Below are 19,055 nucleotides of genomic sequence, written 5' to 3'. Positions count from 1 at the left end.
TCATAAGACGATGGTTTAACACATAACAAATTTTAAAAAACACAAGTGTTTCCTCTAACAAACAATACCTCACTGTCTAATTTTAGTTTACATGAGACAAAGCATAGGTGCTCCCATATGATACACTAACATAGAAGAGGTGAACTAATTTCATACGGAAAAATAAGTAACGCATAAAAGGTTTACGTTGCAAAGTCACATTAGAATGATCTCTTGAACAATGATTGAATAAAACCGTCAAGGGTTTGTGGTGGTCAAAGAATGATTGAATAAGGGTAAAATGAAATTTATAGTTTTATAACGGTGCAGGAAAAAAAAAAGGTGTTGGAAGCAGCAGTCAATCCCATACCATACCAATAACGTGTAATCAATGGGATCTAAAATTCCATACTCCTTGGGGGATGGCATCCAATATTCACTCCCAATGACTATGAACTATGAATCCTGCAAGTTGGCCTTAGCCTGTTGTAGCTTCAACAATTTGGCCACCAATCTCATTTAGATAGAAGCACACAACAATATTTTGTAATTGCTAAGTTAGTAAGAAAATTCTAGTTTGATGATGAACTGCTGACACAGTGGTTTGGCTGCACCATTGGATATAAAAGGATTCAATAACGGTAACGATGCACAGTAAATCTTGGTGGCATAACTAAATTCTGTAATACTCAAGACTTCCAAAAGATCAGAAATTCAGACTTCAAAACTTCAATATACAACCACTTTCATCATAGAATCTGAAGAAGTAATAATTAGATCGGGAAAAGTATAACTGTTCAAATTCTTAGAAAGTCCTCTGACTCAAAACCATCATGTCTCGCAAAGAGCAAGTTATTGCTTCCTTCCTCTTCCTTTCTTGCTTGGTTGAGCATCCATTTGCTCTTTTCCAGTGACTTCTGATAGATCAACTGCAGAATTACAAGTAATGGAGAATGTAAAAAGAAATCTCAGCACCAGACAAGAAAGAATATCCAAAACACAATCAATGTAAACCATAAAGGAATATTGCACTGAGTGGTTTCGTATTCTCAAAAGAATCTGTCTTTGACCATTTTTATAGATAACACGAATGTTGCACAGAAGTCTTTTTAGTTAAAACATCATCACATTAACAGCTTAGAGTAAGACATACCATCAGGACCACGGGCCATCAAAGCAAAGAACATATTGTTCAGTTTTTCCATCTTCTTAGCCTCTTGTGCTTGGTCTGTCTTGTACTTTAGACACTGTAAAAAGTACAACAATTGACAATTAGAAATTAAGATTACGAGGCTAATAATGTAAGAGGCAGTCAATCATAAAACAATGGAAAATGATGCTAATTGCTAGGAATATAATTATTGCAAATCATTGAATAACAGATTTTGTTCTGCTAATTAAAATGAGAGCTCATACGCGGCTAAATTAAATTTTCACCACCAACAATCATGAGAATTTTATTAGTATATTATTTTCTTTGTCATAATGTTAGAGTCATTATTAAGTCTAAGTAGGGAGTAGTGTGTTGGGAGCTGCTTCCTGTTGTACCTAGTTATGTCCCTAGGTATCTAGTAAACTTTTTTGATCTTTCATCTTCCCATTATATCAGATTTCTATCATTATAAATAGAAGATGATTGGAGGGGTCTTTCAAGCCCTCAAAAATATATTTCCTCTCTGTTTTAATCTTAAGCTTCTTTTATGCATATTATATTCTTCTTTAGAGAATCCGATAGAATAATTTTATTGGCAGAGTTATATACCACCTGAATTAAAAGGGGCAACCCAACTGAAACATTAATGGGTAACTTCACGTGTATTGCTGTAGTTAAAGAAGTAAGGAGTTACTTAAGATTAAAAACAGAGAATACACTTTTGGAGGGCTTAAAGGACCCTCTTATGGTCTTCTATTCATGACAATAAAGAGCTGATACACTAGGGAGATGAAAAATCAAAGGACTGTACTTGACTGCTAGGAACAGAACTAGGTATAGTTGGAAGAGATTTCCCAACAAACTACTCCCTACTTTAGACTTGGTGATTACACTAGCATACACAGATTTAATTATTATTCCAACAAAATTGATATTATATAATCAACATTATCTAGATTATATATGTATTATTAGGAATTTTTTTATTTATTTCCATATCACATATTTATTTTTAGAGGATATCAAATTTCATCTATTCATTGCATTCATTCCTTTTTCTAGATAGATATAATTGAAACACCCACGTTGTTTCATAAACACGGTCTTAGCTCAATGTTTCTTTCTTTTCTAAAGTTTATCATAATATCTAGTTTTTCGGAAATGTGTCCGGTAGACCCATTTGTCTTTGAAGGATTTTTATTTTTTTGCAAACCTTTCACAGGTTCCCTTTCACTATTTAGGCACAGCTTCCAATGAGTTTTTGACAACCACCACTCTTTGCAGCAAATATAGGGTTGTGATCGCATCGTGTCAATTCATCCACAAACATCATCCAAAATGCAAACCATGTTATGTCATCGCATTGGACATACAATTGATAGGTATTTGAAGCTAAATGGGAAAACCCCTCATTCACACAATATTGCCCAAGCATATATTGTTAAGTCACCTGTTGCTCCTACCTTATTGGTTGATTTATCTACACCAATGTTTAAACACTTTATGGTATGCAACATGCCAATCCTCCAGTAACACTGCTTTGGTGGCACACACTGTAATTCATTCACTGGTCTCTCTCAATCTCCCTCCCTTGGTCCTTGGGTCATTGACTATGGTGCAATTGATCATGTATCTAGTAATCCTTCTCTTTTCTCCTCCTTTACTACCGCTGTCAATTTTCCTTTTATAACTGCAATCAATGGTTCACAAACACAAGCCTGTAGCATAAGTACTACATAACCCTTCTCATACCTTACAGTTGACTTTGTTCTTATGCCCCTAATTGACCTCCTAATTTACTTTCTATTACCCATTTAACCAATTCCCATGATATTATCCTGAACTTTACTAAAAATAATGTTACCTTGAAGGATCGGATATCAAGCCAGACAATTGATGCTAGTTTTGAGTCACATGGCTTTTACTACCTCTCTCCATCACCATGGCTATGTGCTTCGCTGATCACTCAATGATGATTCATTAACAATTAAGACATCCCAGGTTGACAAAATTGCAAAAGGCAATGTCTATCTACTTTGAAATGTGAATCATGTTAATTAAGTAAACATATTCCTCAATCTTTTCTTGACTGTCTTAATAAACAAGTTGTCTCTTTTTCCTTTAATTCACTCTGATATTTGGCATCCTTCCCATACTATTACCCCTTTTTATTTTAAATATTGTTACTCTTATTGATGGTTATTCTACGTGTACTTGGATTTTATGGTTATTCTAGATATATTTGGACATGGTTACCGAATGATCGAAAGTGTTTTCTATATTTCAAACTTATATTTATGAAATCAAAAACACAATTTGATATATGCATAACTTTTTTTCGTGGTGGCAATGCTCATGTGCATATTTGTTGAACCAATTTCAGTAAGTTATCGAATAATATCATTCACCAGACTTCGTGTAATCATAATTTTCAACAAAATGGAGAAGCCAAAAACAAACATATATTTTATTCATACTATTTGGATATTCTTCATAGTCATCTTCACCAATTTTGGGGACATGTTATCCTTAGAGCATGCTATCTCATTAATTGGATGTCATCATCTGTCCTTAATGATTGGGTAGCCCGCTGTGTCCTTTTTTCCTTGTTCCCTCTATACAATCTTTATTGTACAAAACATCACAATTGGTTGAGATAAATTTTTCCTTGGTTATTTAAATGTGTCTTCATGGGATATCATCTCAATCAAAAATGGTATCGACTTTTCTCTTCTGATCTTCAGAGGTATAATGGAGGACATGCCTAATCCTTCCCCAACAACCTTTCTTGTACTAGATCTGGTCTCCTCTAAAAATGATTGGCCTATTTTTGTTCAGAAGGTATACATTCTATCATTAACCCTTCTCCGCACCATACAAACCTTAGTTATCATCAACTTTCCACCATACACTATGCTTGTATATCCTCATTATCTTCTATTAATTTTCCTAAGTCACAAGGTGAAACTCTATCCCAACCAGAGTAAAGACAACCAATGATTGAGGGAGATGTGTGCATTTCAAAGTAGTGGTACTTAGGTGTTGGTTCCTCTTCCAGCTAGAAAATCAATTGTTTGGTGATAATGGTTGTATACTCTTAAAACAAGACAAGATGGAACCATTGGTCGCTATAAAACTGGACTGGTTGCCAAAAGCTACACACAAATCTATGGCCAAGATTATATTGACACCTCCCCTCCTATTACCAAAATGACATCTATTTGACTTCTCTTTTCCATTACAGCCATTCACCATTAGATCGTTTTAGCTTGACGTCAAAAATGCCTTTTTACATGGTGATCTTTATTATGTCTACATGGAGCAACTTCCTGGATTTGTTGCTCATGAGAAGTCATTTATATGGTATGTAGTCTAGACATCTAGGATTATTTTCATTTGAGGGCTAGAATTTGTTTAAGATTTGGATTGTGTTAGGATATTTACCCTATTTATCATCATTATATTGTGTCAAGGGTTACCCTATTTATCATGATTATATTGTGTCTAGGGTTACCCTATTTATCATGATTATATTGTGTCTAGAGTTATCCTATTTATCATGTACTCTTGCATCAATTTATTCTTATAAATAGAAGATTAAGAGAGGGATCAATCAAACCCTCTAGAATTATTTTACAGATTAATTCTCAAGTGATTGCTATCTTACAAAAGTTCTTTTATTGGCAATAATAGAATTTTATTTTAAATGGTCTTTCCCTATTCCTCTTAATGCTTCAGTTTAATATAATCTAGTAGGTTCAAGATTCCTTGATACCACTTTCATTTAGGCCCCCATCAAAGAACATGTTGAACTCCATAACAACAATGTTCTTTCCACTCTAATGAATCTCCTCACAATTTCATCAATATCCAAGCTATAATTGGATTGGTGGTCTCAATTACTTGAAGGTTTTGAATGGTTAGATATCTCCAACATGTCACTCATGCAAGAGACCATTTGGACGAGTGCAGAGAATGCACAAACCCTTTTCATGTTGAACTCAAGTCAACATAGATATAAAAGGGTGCATGGAAGGGACTAACTTCAGACCATCAGGCTTAAAAGGCATAAGAACCAATTCTCCTAAAAGCTTATGCAACTAGATGTACACCTATAAATGGGTTTGTATCATTATAAAATTAATGAGACTCGTCATTGAGAGTTGAGATCCCATTATTTTTACCCAATTGTAGAGTGTAATGGAAATAATGTTAGTGCATTGCATGGTAGACAGAATCACATATGATTCTATAACTTTATCATGCCTTAACGAGTTTGTCCATGCTTAGAATAGATGTTGAGCAAAACAGGTAGAATTGTAAAAACGTGGAATTTGAGAGCTTTTAAGTTTGTGTGGATCTTGTTTGAGAGCCAACTTTTGGAACCGGATTAAGTTTCTTTTTCATTTTGGGCTCTTGTAAACCTAAGCCCATAAAACCCACTAGCAACAGAGAAAAACACCTTCATTGACCTGACATCACTACATCCTTCTCAAACTCTATTGCAACATGTGTCATCTCTTACCAGGCCCCCAAAATGCATTGCATGAACCACTGCAACTAGAGCTCTTTATTGTGTGCTTGAGGTTGCAGACTTTCTGTTTGGTTTCTCTACTTCTGCTACACGGCTTGCTTGGTCAATTGATTCTCTACTATGGAAGAAATAAGGATCTCTAGAGCAATTATGATTTCAATTTGGATGATCTATTTTAGAGGTCTAGTCTAAGAGTCCAAATGTTGTGTTTTGCTCTTGGAATAGTCACTTGGCACTACTACAGTCATTTTTATGCTGGTTTGTTATTTATGACTTGTGAAATGAGCTTTGTGTGGGGTTTAGCCACTGACTTTCATATGCTTATTAGTCTGTGATTATAAATTTAACCTTAATTAAATGTTACACGGGTTTTTCTCTCTTATATTATATGCATTTGTACGAATTTTATATATCTTATAGAACCTTATGCATCATGTTGTAGTTCCATGGTTTACAATTTTGTATCCCCTTTCCAAGTCTGAATAGAATCCCAAGTTGAATTCCTTGGTGGATTGCTAACATTTCTCTAAAATTATCTAAATTATATAATGGCAGAAGAGAACCGAACATTCAACAAAACATTAACTTAATGTCCAATTAGGCCATTGATCAGCCTTAAACTCATATTTCATTCCAAATTATTTGGAAACACAATCAGAATGGTCATGACATTGATGCTCGCCAAAAAAAAAACAAAAAAAACTAATTTAGTCTTTAAGCAAAACAGAATGAGGTGTTTATAGCCCTAGAAGAAGAGTAGTCCATTAATCCTCTATCCAAACCAAACAAGTTATAAAGTGAGATACTAATATAGTCAGATAGTAAATAATCACTAGATTACAAACCTCAACTTTCAAATCACATCAACAACAAAATAAATAGTAGAGTAAATTGCACTAACCACCTCTTAAAAATACAAAAAACATTCCTGAATTTTTCCATCCCTGCACACCTCCCTTAATTGTTTAAAAAACATTATACTAACATTCTTTATGCATTATAGTAACCACCCTAATTGTTTGAAAGCATTACACCGTCTACCCCTATAAGGAAGATGTTAATAAGTAGAAGGTGCTTGTGTAATTTCACATAACCTTACGACTGATTAGTGTAATTTATTCTACAAGCACCTCCACCTTTTTAACATTTACAGTAACTTTAGAAGGAGAACAGAACACGAAACAAGACGAAAGAGAGGATCCAATAGGTTAGAGAGGGAGAATTACAAGGGAAGAGAGGAACAAACAAAGGCAGAGAGAGGGATCATGTATTAGGAAAGGGTCGTGCAGCAATTAGGGCAAGTAGGGTATTTTGATCAAAATGGGTGATACGACCTTGGAGTAACAATCCAAAGTAATTCACCCATGGAAGCAATTCAGCATGGCACACAACTCATTAGGGAGGAAAAAAAATAATTGGATCATGCCATTCATCAAATTGGCAGAAACGATAGACAACCATGAACTGCAAGATTGCCAAACTCTATAGTTAACTAATAAACTGTTATGTAATTTTGGATTGAGGAAACAAGTTAACTCTATCTCTCAGCAGATAAACTTGGCTGAACACTTTAAACCCATTAACACATTTTGTATAGAAGAATCAGATTATGATTTCATGTTAATCCACATTTACAATCTCAAACATGCACAAAAGACTGGCATTTAAAAATTAAAATACATTGAATATATATTTGTTTTGTTCTAGAAAAACAAACTGATACCTGCCGGTTATCAGTGACCTTAAGTACCAACTTGCCATCACAGTGCCTGTACTTCATGACATACCGTGTCTGCTCCAAATACAATTGAAAAAATTTCATTTTCAGTACGTTTTAATAGAACAAGAAGCACAAGTTGGATAACTTGGACAATCAAGAAACTGAATTATAAAAAATCAATTGAGTATTGCACAACTGAATATGAAAACAGAGCAAATATACCAATTAAAAGCTTTTATAATAGTAAAATAAAACAAAAGTCTGAATGAAATTTGTCAGGCTTATGTTACTTTAAGAAACGAGAAAACGTTGAAGGTATAGAATTACAGAATCAGGATCAGCACGGAACAACTGAATGGATTGTTCCACAAATTTGTCCCACTCAGTTATGTAAACCATCGCACCAGACAGAGACTTCGAAACAATTTTCTGCCAGTTGTCAAGCTCTGGTCAACTAAGTTCACCTGCATGTCAATGAGAAAAAAATGAAAATATAAAAAACCATTGTCACTAAATTGATAACAAAGTGTACATATGATGAAAAATTAGGATCTATAGTCAGCAATTAAATTTCATTATATCAACAAAGCTAAAAAAAGAACAAATTCAAATGCATAGTCTCACACCTCCCGAAATTTCACACGAATATTATCAACCGAATGAACCAATCCACATTCTCCGGCAAAAAGAAACTCGCGTTTATAATAAAATTAAAAACTTGTCAGAAAAAACAAATTAGATTTATATTGAAGGAATATCTCATTCTTATCCATCATCGATTTGTCTACAACCCTACTTTCTTAGTAAATTATGCAAAGAACAATGCAAGTTATCCTATTAAAAGAGAGGAACATCACAAGAGAAGCCATTCAAGAAGTACCAGGTTCCTTCAGGGATCCAAAACCCACATTGCATGCCATTTAAGCCTACACTTTGAAAAAACACACACTCACAAGTGACTAGCTAAAAATACAAAAGCCCCTGTTAAACTGATTTTTGTCGCCTAAAATCAGAACAAACTAAGTTTCCCTACTAATGTAGTATAGGGGTCAACCTAGGTATCATCAATCCAAGGACTCAGTACAATTAAGTTCAGATATGTAAAGTTAACTCTTGTATTTTATTTATTTACTACCTATTAACTAATGCAAGGTGGGGAAATAAAAATGAAAGAATGAAATTTATAAAGGAAAAGAGAATTTAAAATCTGTAAACTGTTTAAAAGAAAAAAATGAAATTAATCAAAAGAGAAAATGTCAAAACTAAACTATTCTAAATGAACAACATCCTATATGAAAAACTATTTAACTGTCACTCATTAAACTGGATCTATTACTATTTACACACAACTGAAACAAAACTTAAGACTATATGTATCATGATCAAAGAATAAAATCTGAAATTGAAAATACAGAAAAATCTAAACTAAAACTATATTAATTTCCAATCCACATTAACATAAAAAAATGAAATTAACATGGAAAAGAATTTCTAATCTATGAGAAAGAGTTGCAATTTAAAAAAAATAGAAAACAAGTAACTAGACCTACAGGTTGAAGATAGAATGCTCAAACTAAAATGAAGAACAATTTAACAAGTAACACTTAACTAAGGAGCAGAACAAACTCATTGGTTAAAATCATGAATCAGAAACCAAAAAGCAAAGATTAGTGCAGAATAGTATTCACTTACAACTCAGGAAGACATCCTGTAAAATCATACCCTCTTGTATACTCTCTGTACCAAACCATAGCAATTGTGACTCTGATGCAAGCTTTTAATCAATATCAAATGCACAGTCTAGTCTAAATGCACTTAAAACAAACAATCTAATTCTAAAAACCTATAAATTTTCAATGAAAACAAACTGCCAGAAACAACTCATCATGAACAGCAAATGAAATCAAGTAATAAAACCTAAACTATTATCAACCAATCAAAAGAATCCATAAAAGGAATCAGAATTGCATTAAACTTTGAAGATAAAAGTACATGATACCAGAAATCACCGAAAATCACGGCCTGTCACCCTCGCAACTCAGTGAAATCTAGAATCGAAGAATGGTGCCTGTCACCCATCACCCCTTTATATAGGGTCTGAAGAAAAGAGAAAATGAAAAAAAGGAAAAGAGGAAACTTGCTTGTGACGCTTTATTCTTCTCTTCCGTTTATCTGCTTCCTTGCTTTACTCTGACCGTCGATCCTCCTATCCACGTGGCAGCTCCGGTCAGCTCTTCTTCTCCACCGGTCAGTGACGTTTGGAGCACTGGCTAAATGGCTTGAACATTGGGAGCTTTCCTCTCTCACCTTTAGCTTTGCCCTAGCTTTGGGTTCTTTCTTCAAATGAAAACGAGGGGAAGAGACCCTAAGGCAGCTGCTGCTTGTGCGCACCGTTTCACTTTAAATTCACATTTGTAAACGTATACATGTAACTTTAATTTTACTCCAAGATCCTTAAACATTATCATTTTTATAAATAGGCAATTTAAATTTTTATTTTTATTTCAATTCATTCTAAAAACTTAACAATGTTTATAAACAGTTTTTTTTGAATAAATTTGAATTAAATTTCTTATATCAAATTTCAATGTTTTTTTCATTTTTCTTCTTCTATGACTCGTTTTTTATGTATTAAAATACAATAAAAAAATAAGAATTTAGAAATAAAGAAAATAACAATCAAAAGACCCATTTGATTTTCACATATATTTTTATTTGATAAAACGTTTAAATAGTTTATGCAAAATTATTTTACGTTAGCAGAATTTGTTGATTGTATTATAATGGTATCTTTCATATAATTTTGAAAAATAAGATTAAGAATCTGCATGTCCTAAACTAATAGAAGTATTAGAACTATTTAAATTTTATTTTAAAATTTTGAATTTATTTTAATTCGGATAAGTAACTATTAATAATACAATTGTTTATGTTATGCTTAATTTTAAATAATCTCTATTAAAAATTATTTATAAAATAAAATAAATTGTAAGGATTAACTAGAATAAAATAAAATTTCAGGTATATATTTAAAAATAACGTTATCACATGATCAATTAAAAATATATAAATTTAAATAATGATTTGATGTAAATGATTTAACCTAAACTTATTGGGAAAAAAAGAGGTTGCTTACAAAAAAGTTTGGCAAGTTTTAAAGATTAATTAGGACAAAATTAATATTTTAAGTGTCTATTTGTAGAAGTAATAAAGTTTTAGGATTAATTGAAGTAATATCAAAGCTTCATGCATCTATTAGCAAATGTAGTGAAGACCGAAGATCAATTAAAAGAAATGTTCGGACAAATTAAAATCTGATTACTTAAATGGAGATTAATATGAAATGTAAAAATATTGTCTCATTTTCTACATGAGAGATGAAATAAATTATATTCCAATTTGATAATTTAATTGTTAAATCATTATAAATTATGTTTATTTATTAAGACGGTTATATTACTTCTAGGTAAGTATACATAATTGTCGCAACCGGAAAATCGCGACATTACGACGATCCGTGAAAAAGAAACAAAGAGTTTTGAAAAAGAGATTTGGAGTCGCCACCATAGTTTATTCTGGAAAACTACGGAAAAATCATAAAATGATAAGGCATGGTCAATTTGAACCAGATTCTTGGTTCGAGAGTCGGTTACGTGTAGGGAAGGTATTAGCACCCTACAACGCCTACCCTAAGGCAGTACCTTTAACTAAATGCACGAATATGGATGTGGTTTTCAAAGTGTTTAACTTTCCCTTAAAATAAAACTCTAAAGAAACAAATAATATTTTTTAGTTTTTTGGGCCCGACAAGGATTGACCTTGCTCCTACGTATTCTCATTCAGAATGAGAAATCAGGGTTCCGTAGTTCGTTTAGAAAATTTTGTTTGAGGAATTGTTTGAGAGATTTGTTTGTGAAATTGATTATGGATAAATTTGGATGTTTTGGAGAAGTGAACCGGACTAGCCTTGCTCCTACGTATCTCCACTTTTGATGAAGAATCAAGGATCACGTAGTTCTGGCAAGGCAATATTGTTTGTTGTTTGAAATTGTTGATGTTTTTAGTTTTTGAAGATTTTATATTTTTTTTTTGTATTTTATATGAGAAAAGAAAAAGTGTTTTAGCACAAGGACGATGCGAACGATCACACGTGTGCTTAACCTTTAAAATGTATTTTTGTAATTTATTTAAGAAAGAGAAAAGGTTTTTAGCACAAGGACGATGTGAGCGATCACACGTGTGCTTAACCTTCAAAACATATTTTTTTGTATTTTTTAGAATTTATATATTTTATCTTTCTTCATTTTTTTATTTTGTAATTTTTATGTAAAACGAAACAAACAAGTTCAACAAAAGGATGGGGAAACTATACAAAGGGGTTACATGCAATAAAAACCAAATAATCAAATAAAGAAACAAGCATAAAAAATAAAGCAAAAGAAAAGCCCAACAGGAATAGGGGTACAGAGATAAAAACCAGGGGTGCCGAGTGAAATTGAAGCTCCTTTGTTTGGGCCAAAACCCTCTTCTCCAACTTTGCATCTGCCAGGGGTGTAAGGATGAAAATGGAAGTGCATCCTGAAATGACGTGCTGAGGCATTCTTTTTTTCTTTTTTATTTTATTTTTATTTTATTTTTATTTACACGGAATGGGCCTAAGCCCAAATGAAAGGGGTGTGAATGGAGATCTGCGTTTGGCAGGAAGAAAGGACGCGACCCAAAGCTTGGCCCAATGGTTTTTTTTTTGAACAGAAGCAATAGGGGTCTGCGGCATTCTCACATTTACGCTCTGAGCCCCAGGTCTTCTCCTCATAATGAAAGAAATAGATACACTCACCTCTCCTCTGCCTCCCTCACGACCATGCCCCAACCACCGCCCAAACAGCCACCCGGGCTGCCGTGTTACTGCTTCTCCGGACCAGTCACCACGCCACTGCCGCGCCTCGATCCAGCCACCCAGGGAGGAGTTCGTCTCCTTCTCCACCGCACACGCACCGATCCGGCCACCCCGCCCTTCTCTGCCTCATCTTTCTGCCACCGAGGGAGAGTCTCACCTCCGCCGCACCTGCACGGGCCGCCGCCTCCATCGGAGCCGCCCACCGTGGGGTTCTGCGAACATCTCCATCAAGCTTGCAACCGGAGATGATTTGAGATTATTATTTTTTTAGTTTACTCTTTCAATCTTGGTTTTCTGTTTGAGTGTTGATTTGGATCTCAATTGATTTGTTAGATGCATGGGAAGGGTGAGCTGCAGATCACGCTTTGATGAAAGATTGGATTCGGGTTTCCATTGGTGGTGAAGGTGGGTTGGTTTTCGGATTGCACCTTTAGATTAGTGTCTCATGTGATGAATTGGTATCTCTGATATTGAGGTTAAGCCGTGGCATGAAGAAGAAAAGGGATGACGATAGGGGTTGGCCGCGAGGTGGAAACGAAAAGGGAAGGGATGAAGATGAAAGTGATGAAGGTTGATGGATGTTGGCCGTGTATAAGGTGATGATGCCGGAGGTGGTATTGGAGATGAAAGTGATGGATGAAGAGTGAGTTGAGGTGGTTACGGCTGAGAGGAGTCGAAGGTTGAGGTTTCTATGGTTACAGTGGGCAGAGACTAAAAGAAAATGAGTGAATGGAGATGATGAGTGTTGGAGGCGATGGAAAAAAAAATGTTCAGAGGTGTTGAAGATGAATGAAGAGTAAGATGAAGATTATTGAGCTTGAACGGCCATGAAATTTGATTTGTCTGTGCTGTGTTGTGTGGTGTGAATATGGAGTATGGGTATTTTGCCGTGAGTGATGAAAATGAAAAAGAAGAAGATCAAGATCGTGGGCCGTGAGGTAAGAAGGATGATGTGATGAGCAGAGAGGGAATCAGTGCCATCCAGGAATGAAGATTGATGGAAGGGTGTTTCCAGTAGCCGTGGGCGTGTGTTCTTCTTCAGTCTGAAACCAAAATTAAAGAACACCATGCACTGCGTCCCACCCTTGAGACACGTCCCTGAGACACCTTCCTTAATCTAGGAATCTCTTGTTTTTTCTTTTTTTTTGTTTTTTTAGAGAACTTTCCAGGAACACATCCCCTAATTCCGCATCTATTTGTTTTTATTTATTATTTTTTGTTTCTGTGTATATTTTCCTATGTGTCTCTGTTGTTCCTGGATGTCTGGAATGCTTCTGTTGCTCCTGGATGTCTGGAATGCTTGCATTTCTTCAATTGTTGTCCTTCATACTCGCCAAAGGAAGGGGAGGTACCTGCAAAGATACTCCGACGCTTAAGTCAGATATGAGTTATGGAGCTGAAGCTCAGAAGAGAGTAATTGGATACTGCTCTGAAGTATTATTCAGGATCTCTAGAGCATAAAGAGAACGTACCTAGACTTTTGTCCTGTCATTGCATTTATAAGCAAAATAAGCACCTTACCTACAAATGTGGCTAGTGGCTTTGACAAATATCTTAACTGTCTAAAATATCTAAGATATTTATGTTATTACATAAATATCCTTACTACCTAACATTTTTATTTTTTTTTTTTGTTTTTATTTTTTATTTTAAAACAAATAAAATGAAAAGACATAAACACTAAAAAACGAACGCCCTACTGTTTGGACGAACGTCAAAAGACACACCAAACGCCTATTACGAACCGAACGTTCAACTACACATTAAGACCGAACGTTCAATAAAAACATTAAGACCGAACGTCCAAACAATCAAGACGAACATTATTTCCTGAACGGCAGGACATCATGCACTAATAGGACGAACGCTCAAAACCGAACGCTGGTCATCACTAGTACACCAAGACCGAACGTCCAAATAGGAATAAGCACATCAAAACCGAACGTTAACTAAGAATAAACATGACCGAACGTTCAATGGAGAATAAACCCATCAAGACCGAACGTCCAACGAAATTAAAATAAACATGACCGAACGTTCAATGGAGAATACGCCCATCAAGACCGAACGTCCAACTAACATAAGAAAATGACCGAACGCTATTTGCTGAATACTACAATGGGTCGCTGAAGACAAATATCATGGAGAACGAACGTTCATCAAAACATTATGACCGAACGGTTAAAGCTGAGGACGAACGTCCTAAAGGACCGAATGGCCGAACGGTCGAACAAAGCAAAGGACGGGCAGTTTAGGCTGAGGACGAACGTCCTAAATTAACCAAAGGACGAACGGTCGACTAATGAACGCTTTGAGGATGACCGAACGGTTGAAGCGGAGGACGAACGTCCTAAAGGACCGAATGGCCGAACGGGCGAACAGTGCAAAGGACGAGCGGTCGCACAGGGCAGATGACGAACGTTTTTGTGTTTTTTTCTTTTATTTATTTGTTAATTAATTTTTTTTGTTTTTATGTTTACTTTTACTTTTATTTTTATTTATATATATATTTTTTATTATTTTGCGCTCATGAATAAAACAAATCTATTAGTCCATCCGGACGAAATTGAGTGTTGACATCTGCCCCTCTTTACTTAGATTTTACTATATAATATGAAAATTTGAGATTTTTGTATTATCGGAGTAAAAGCTAAGTAAAGAAAGAAATACTAATTTCGTCTGGACTTCAAAATAAACAAGAAAAAAAACAAAAAATTTAACGAAAATGAACAAAACTGAGAGAATTGAGGTGTAACAACCTCGTGGAGGATGTACCAACCCTATGGATGAAGTTGATGAGGTGTAGAAACCTCATGGAGGGTGTACCAACCCTATGGACGTGAATGAGGTGTAATAACCTTGTGGAGGGTGTCGCAACCCTATGGATGAAGAGAATGAGGTGTCCAAACCTCGTGGAGGGTGTCGTAACCCTATGGATGAAGAGAATGAGGTGTCCAAACCTCGTGGAGGGTGTACCAACCCTATGGAAGTGAATGAGGTGTAAAAACCTCGTGGAGGGTGTAATAACCCTATGGATGAAGTGAGTGAGGTGTCAAAACCTCGTGGAGGGTGTCGCAACCCTATGGATGAAGAGAATGAGGTGTCCAAACCTCGTGGAGGGTGTCGTAACCCTATGGATTAAGTGAATGAGGTGTCCAAACCTCGTGGAGGGTGTCGTAACCCTATGGATGAAGAGAATGAGGTGTCCAAACCTCGTGGAGGGTGTACCAACCCTATGGAAGTGAATGAGGTGTAAAAACCTCGTGGAGGGTGTAATAACCCTATGGATGAAGTGAATGAGGTGTCCAAACCTCGTGGAGGGTGTCGCAACCCTATGGATGAAGAGAATGAGGTGTCCAAACCTCGTGGAGGGTGTCGTAACCCTATGGATGAAGTGAATGAGGTGTCCAAACCTCGTGGAGGGTGTCGCAACCCTATGGATAAGTGAATGAGGTGTCCAAACCTCGTGGAGGGTGTCGTAACCCTATGGATGAAGTGAATGAGGTGTGCAAACCTCGTGGAGGATGTCACAACCCTATGGATGAAGTGAATGAGGTGTCCAAACCTCGTGGAGGGTGTCACAACCCTATGGGTGAAGTGAATGAGGTGTATAAACCTCGTGGAGGGTGTCACAACCCTATGGATAAAGGAATGAGGTGTACAAACCTTGTGGAGGGTGTCATAACCCTATGGATAAAGTGAATGAGGTGTACAAACCTCGTGGAGGGTGTCATAACCCTATGGATGAAGTGAATGATTTGAGTTTGATTGTTGGGCTCGACCATTGCCTTGTAGAGGGTCAAGATACCAATGACAGAAAATAAAATTGGGCTCGACCATTGCCTTGAAGAGGGCCGAGATACCAATGACAAAAAGTAAAATTGGGCTCGACCATTGCCTTGCAGAGGGCCGAGATACCAATGACATAAAATAAAATTGGACTCGACCATTGCCTTGCAGAGGGCCGAGATACCAATGACAGAAAATAAAATTGGGCTCGACCATTGCCTTGCAGAGGGCCGAGATACCAATGGCATAAAAATAAAATGGGGCTCGACCATTGCCTTGCAGAGGGCCGAGATACCAATGACATAAAATAAAATTGGGCTCGACCATTGCCTTGCAGAGGGCCAAGATACTAATGACAGAAAATAAAATTGGGCTCGACCATTGCCTTGCAGAGGGCCGAGATACCAATGGCATAAAATAAAATTGGGCTCGACCATTGCCTTGCAGAGGGCCGAGATACCAATGACAGAAAGTAAAATTGGGCTCGACCATTGCCTTGCAGAGGACCGAGATACCAATGACAAAAAGTAAAATTGGGCTCGACCATTGCCTTGCAGAGGGCCGAGATACCAATGACAAAAAGTAAAATTGGGCTCGACCATTGCCTTGCAGAGGGCCGAGATACCAATAGCAGAAAGTAAAATTGGGCTCGACCATTGCCTTGCAGAGGGCTGAGATACCAATGACAGAAAGTAAAATTGGGCTCGACCATTGCCTTGCAGAGGACCGAGATACCAATAGCAGAAAGTAAAATTGGGCTCGACCATTGCCTTGCAGAGGGCCGAGATACCAATAGCAGAAAGTAAAATTGGGCTCGACCATTGCCTTACAGAGGGCCGAGATACCAATAGCAGAAAGTAAAATTGGGCTCGACTATTGTCTTACAGAGGGCCGAGATACCAATGATAGAAAGTAAAATTGGGCTCGACCATTGCCTTGCAGAGGGCCGAGATACCAATGACAAAAAGTAAAATTGGGCTCGACCATTGCCTTGCAGAGGGCCGAGATTCCAATAGCAGAAAGTAAAATTGGGCTCGACCATTGCCTTGCAGAGGGCCGAGATACCAATGACAGAAAGTAAAATTGGGCTCGACCATTGCCTTGCAGAGGGTCGAGATACCAATAGCAGAAAGTAAAATTGGGCTCGACCATTGCCTTGCAGAGGGCCGAGATACCAATAGCAGAAAGTAAAATTGTTTGATTGTTTTGAATTTGAATTTTGTTGAAATTTTGAGATGTTTGAAAATTTTTTGAGTTTTGATTTTTTTTTGATTTTTTAGACAGCAATGAGTGTCCATTTTCATGAAATGAGCAAACAAGGTTTTAAAAATTTTGCATAATGTTGAAATAATAAACAAGGAGTTGCATTTTTTCAAAGATTAAAAAAAATTTGAAACCTTGATATGCAAGAGAAACATGGTGATGTAAATTTTGAAATTGGACGAGAAAACTTTAATGCATGTTGATTTTTTTTGTCTTTTTGAAGGAAGAAGATTTGATAACCATTCATGAAAACAAATTCAAAGTTTATGAAAATATGTACATGCTATTGACTTGTGATTTTTGATTTTTTGATTTGATTTTTTTTTTATTGAGTCAATTTGTTTTCTTTGAAATCATCAAATTTATGAAGATTTAGACCTTCATTTTTTTTACGATGGATGTCAAATTCTAAAGTCAAATGTTCAAACTTGTGTGCTTAGCATTTTCTTTTGAAACATCAGTGTATGCATGCCTGATATCAAGGGTTGGGACAAATGTATGGAGGACGATTGGAGGGATGTGGAGAGTACTGGGTTGGCTACTTGGGCCTCTTACTCCTTAAAACAGTTACAAATGCCAATGTGAGGTAGAAGATACTCAGAAGCTGCTCTAGTTTGGGGCATGGTAAAAAGATAGGTATGGACAAATGTATCTGTGAATTGTGAGGGAATAAATCATGAATCAGGGAGTGAGAATATCATGTGAGATTTACAAATTGCCCCAATTTTGGTGATGATGGATTTTTGAAAATCGGGGCGAACCAAAATCATGCGAGGCCCAACAAGGGATGCCCCAGTCTTTGTATGAGCTTTGAATATTCAGATGAAAGATTAACAAAGACGCTCAATATTTTGAATGGGTCATAACACATGAAACTCACAGAGTTGTTCCTAGTTTTGGGTATGAGTCAATTAAGAGAGGTTCAAAAAGAGGTTGCCCCCCACTTTGGGTTTACGAATGATAAGATGGACTCAAAATCATACAAAGCCCTAAAGTGTCTGCCTGTGTTTTGAGGGTGGATCCATGAATTTCAGTGCGGACAAATCTGAGAGGCCCAACAAGGGATGCCCCGGTCTTGGTACGAACTTTGAATATACAGATGAAATAAATGTGAGACTAACAAAGTTGCCCCATATTTTGAATGGGCCAAAACATATGAAATTCATAAAGTTGCCCAAAATTGCCCCCTAGTTTGGGAATCGGGGGAATAGTTTGAATGGGATATGAATTTGTGATGGATATGGGAATGATTGGCCTGAAAGGATTGCCCCAATTGGCTTGATTTTCCTTCATATAATCTTAATCAAATAGGGAGTTCCCTTCTTCCGAGGACATTTGTTCTTTTTTTTTCATTTTTTTTTACAACTGCATTGTTAGTCATTTTGTCTTGTCTCAAAGTTAAGCTTTATGAAAATTTAAGCAACCATCATTCAATCTGCGTGGACTTTTATTGGGCTTGTAATGTGGCTTGGGCTAAAGGGTATTGAAAGAAAAGATATAAAGGCCCAAATACATGTTTGTGGAATTTTTTTTTTGAAACAAGAGTTACCATCTACACTTTGTATCATGTATTCGTCAAATCTATTTTGACTATTTTGCCCTTTCTCAAATTTCATTCTTTGTTTGCCATCACTTTGTGATTCTTTCCATATTTGTTTTACTTTTGATGAACTTTCTTCGTTTGATCACTAAGTGTGTTTTTTCATTGTTTGCAATTTGA

General features: G+C 36.1%; 1 protein-coding gene across 5 annotated transcripts; it reads right to left on the bottom strand.

Moving 5' to 3' along the window:
• Positions 1–595: 595 nt before the first annotated feature.
• Positions 596–9,780, bottom strand: LOC108329582 (signal recognition particle 9 kDa protein). 5 transcript variants are annotated; one of them, XM_052872774.1, is made up of 6 exons: positions 9,528–9,780; positions 9,386–9,454; positions 7,714–7,850; positions 7,390–7,458; positions 1,133–1,226; positions 596–908 (listed from the first exon to the last, which is right to left on the bottom strand). In XM_052872774.1, the coding sequence occupies exons 3-6, from the start codon at positions 7,783–7,785 to the stop codon at positions 832–834; spliced, it is 312 nt and encodes a 103-aa protein (XP_052728734.1). In that variant the 5' UTR covers positions 7,786–7,850; positions 9,386–9,454; positions 9,528–9,780; the 3' UTR covers positions 596–831. The 5 variants fall into 5 exon arrangements, with proteins under 5 accessions (XP_052728734.1, XP_052728733.1, XP_017419340.1 ...); XM_052872773.1 differs by having other exon boundaries at positions 9,386–9,434; XM_017563851.2 differs by lacking the exon at positions 9,386–9,454.
• Positions 9,781–19,055: the final 9,275 nt, after the last annotated feature.

Source organism: Vigna angularis, chromosome 2 (assembly GCF_016808095.1).
Source record: "Vigna angularis cultivar LongXiaoDou No.4 chromosome 2, ASM1680809v1, whole genome shotgun sequence".
NCBI classification, from domain to species: domain Eukaryota; kingdom Viridiplantae; phylum Streptophyta; class Magnoliopsida; order Fabales; family Fabaceae; genus Vigna; species Vigna angularis.
The sequence above is the reverse complement of the archived record's forward strand: the minus strand, read 5'-3'. Positions and strand labels throughout refer to the sequence as shown.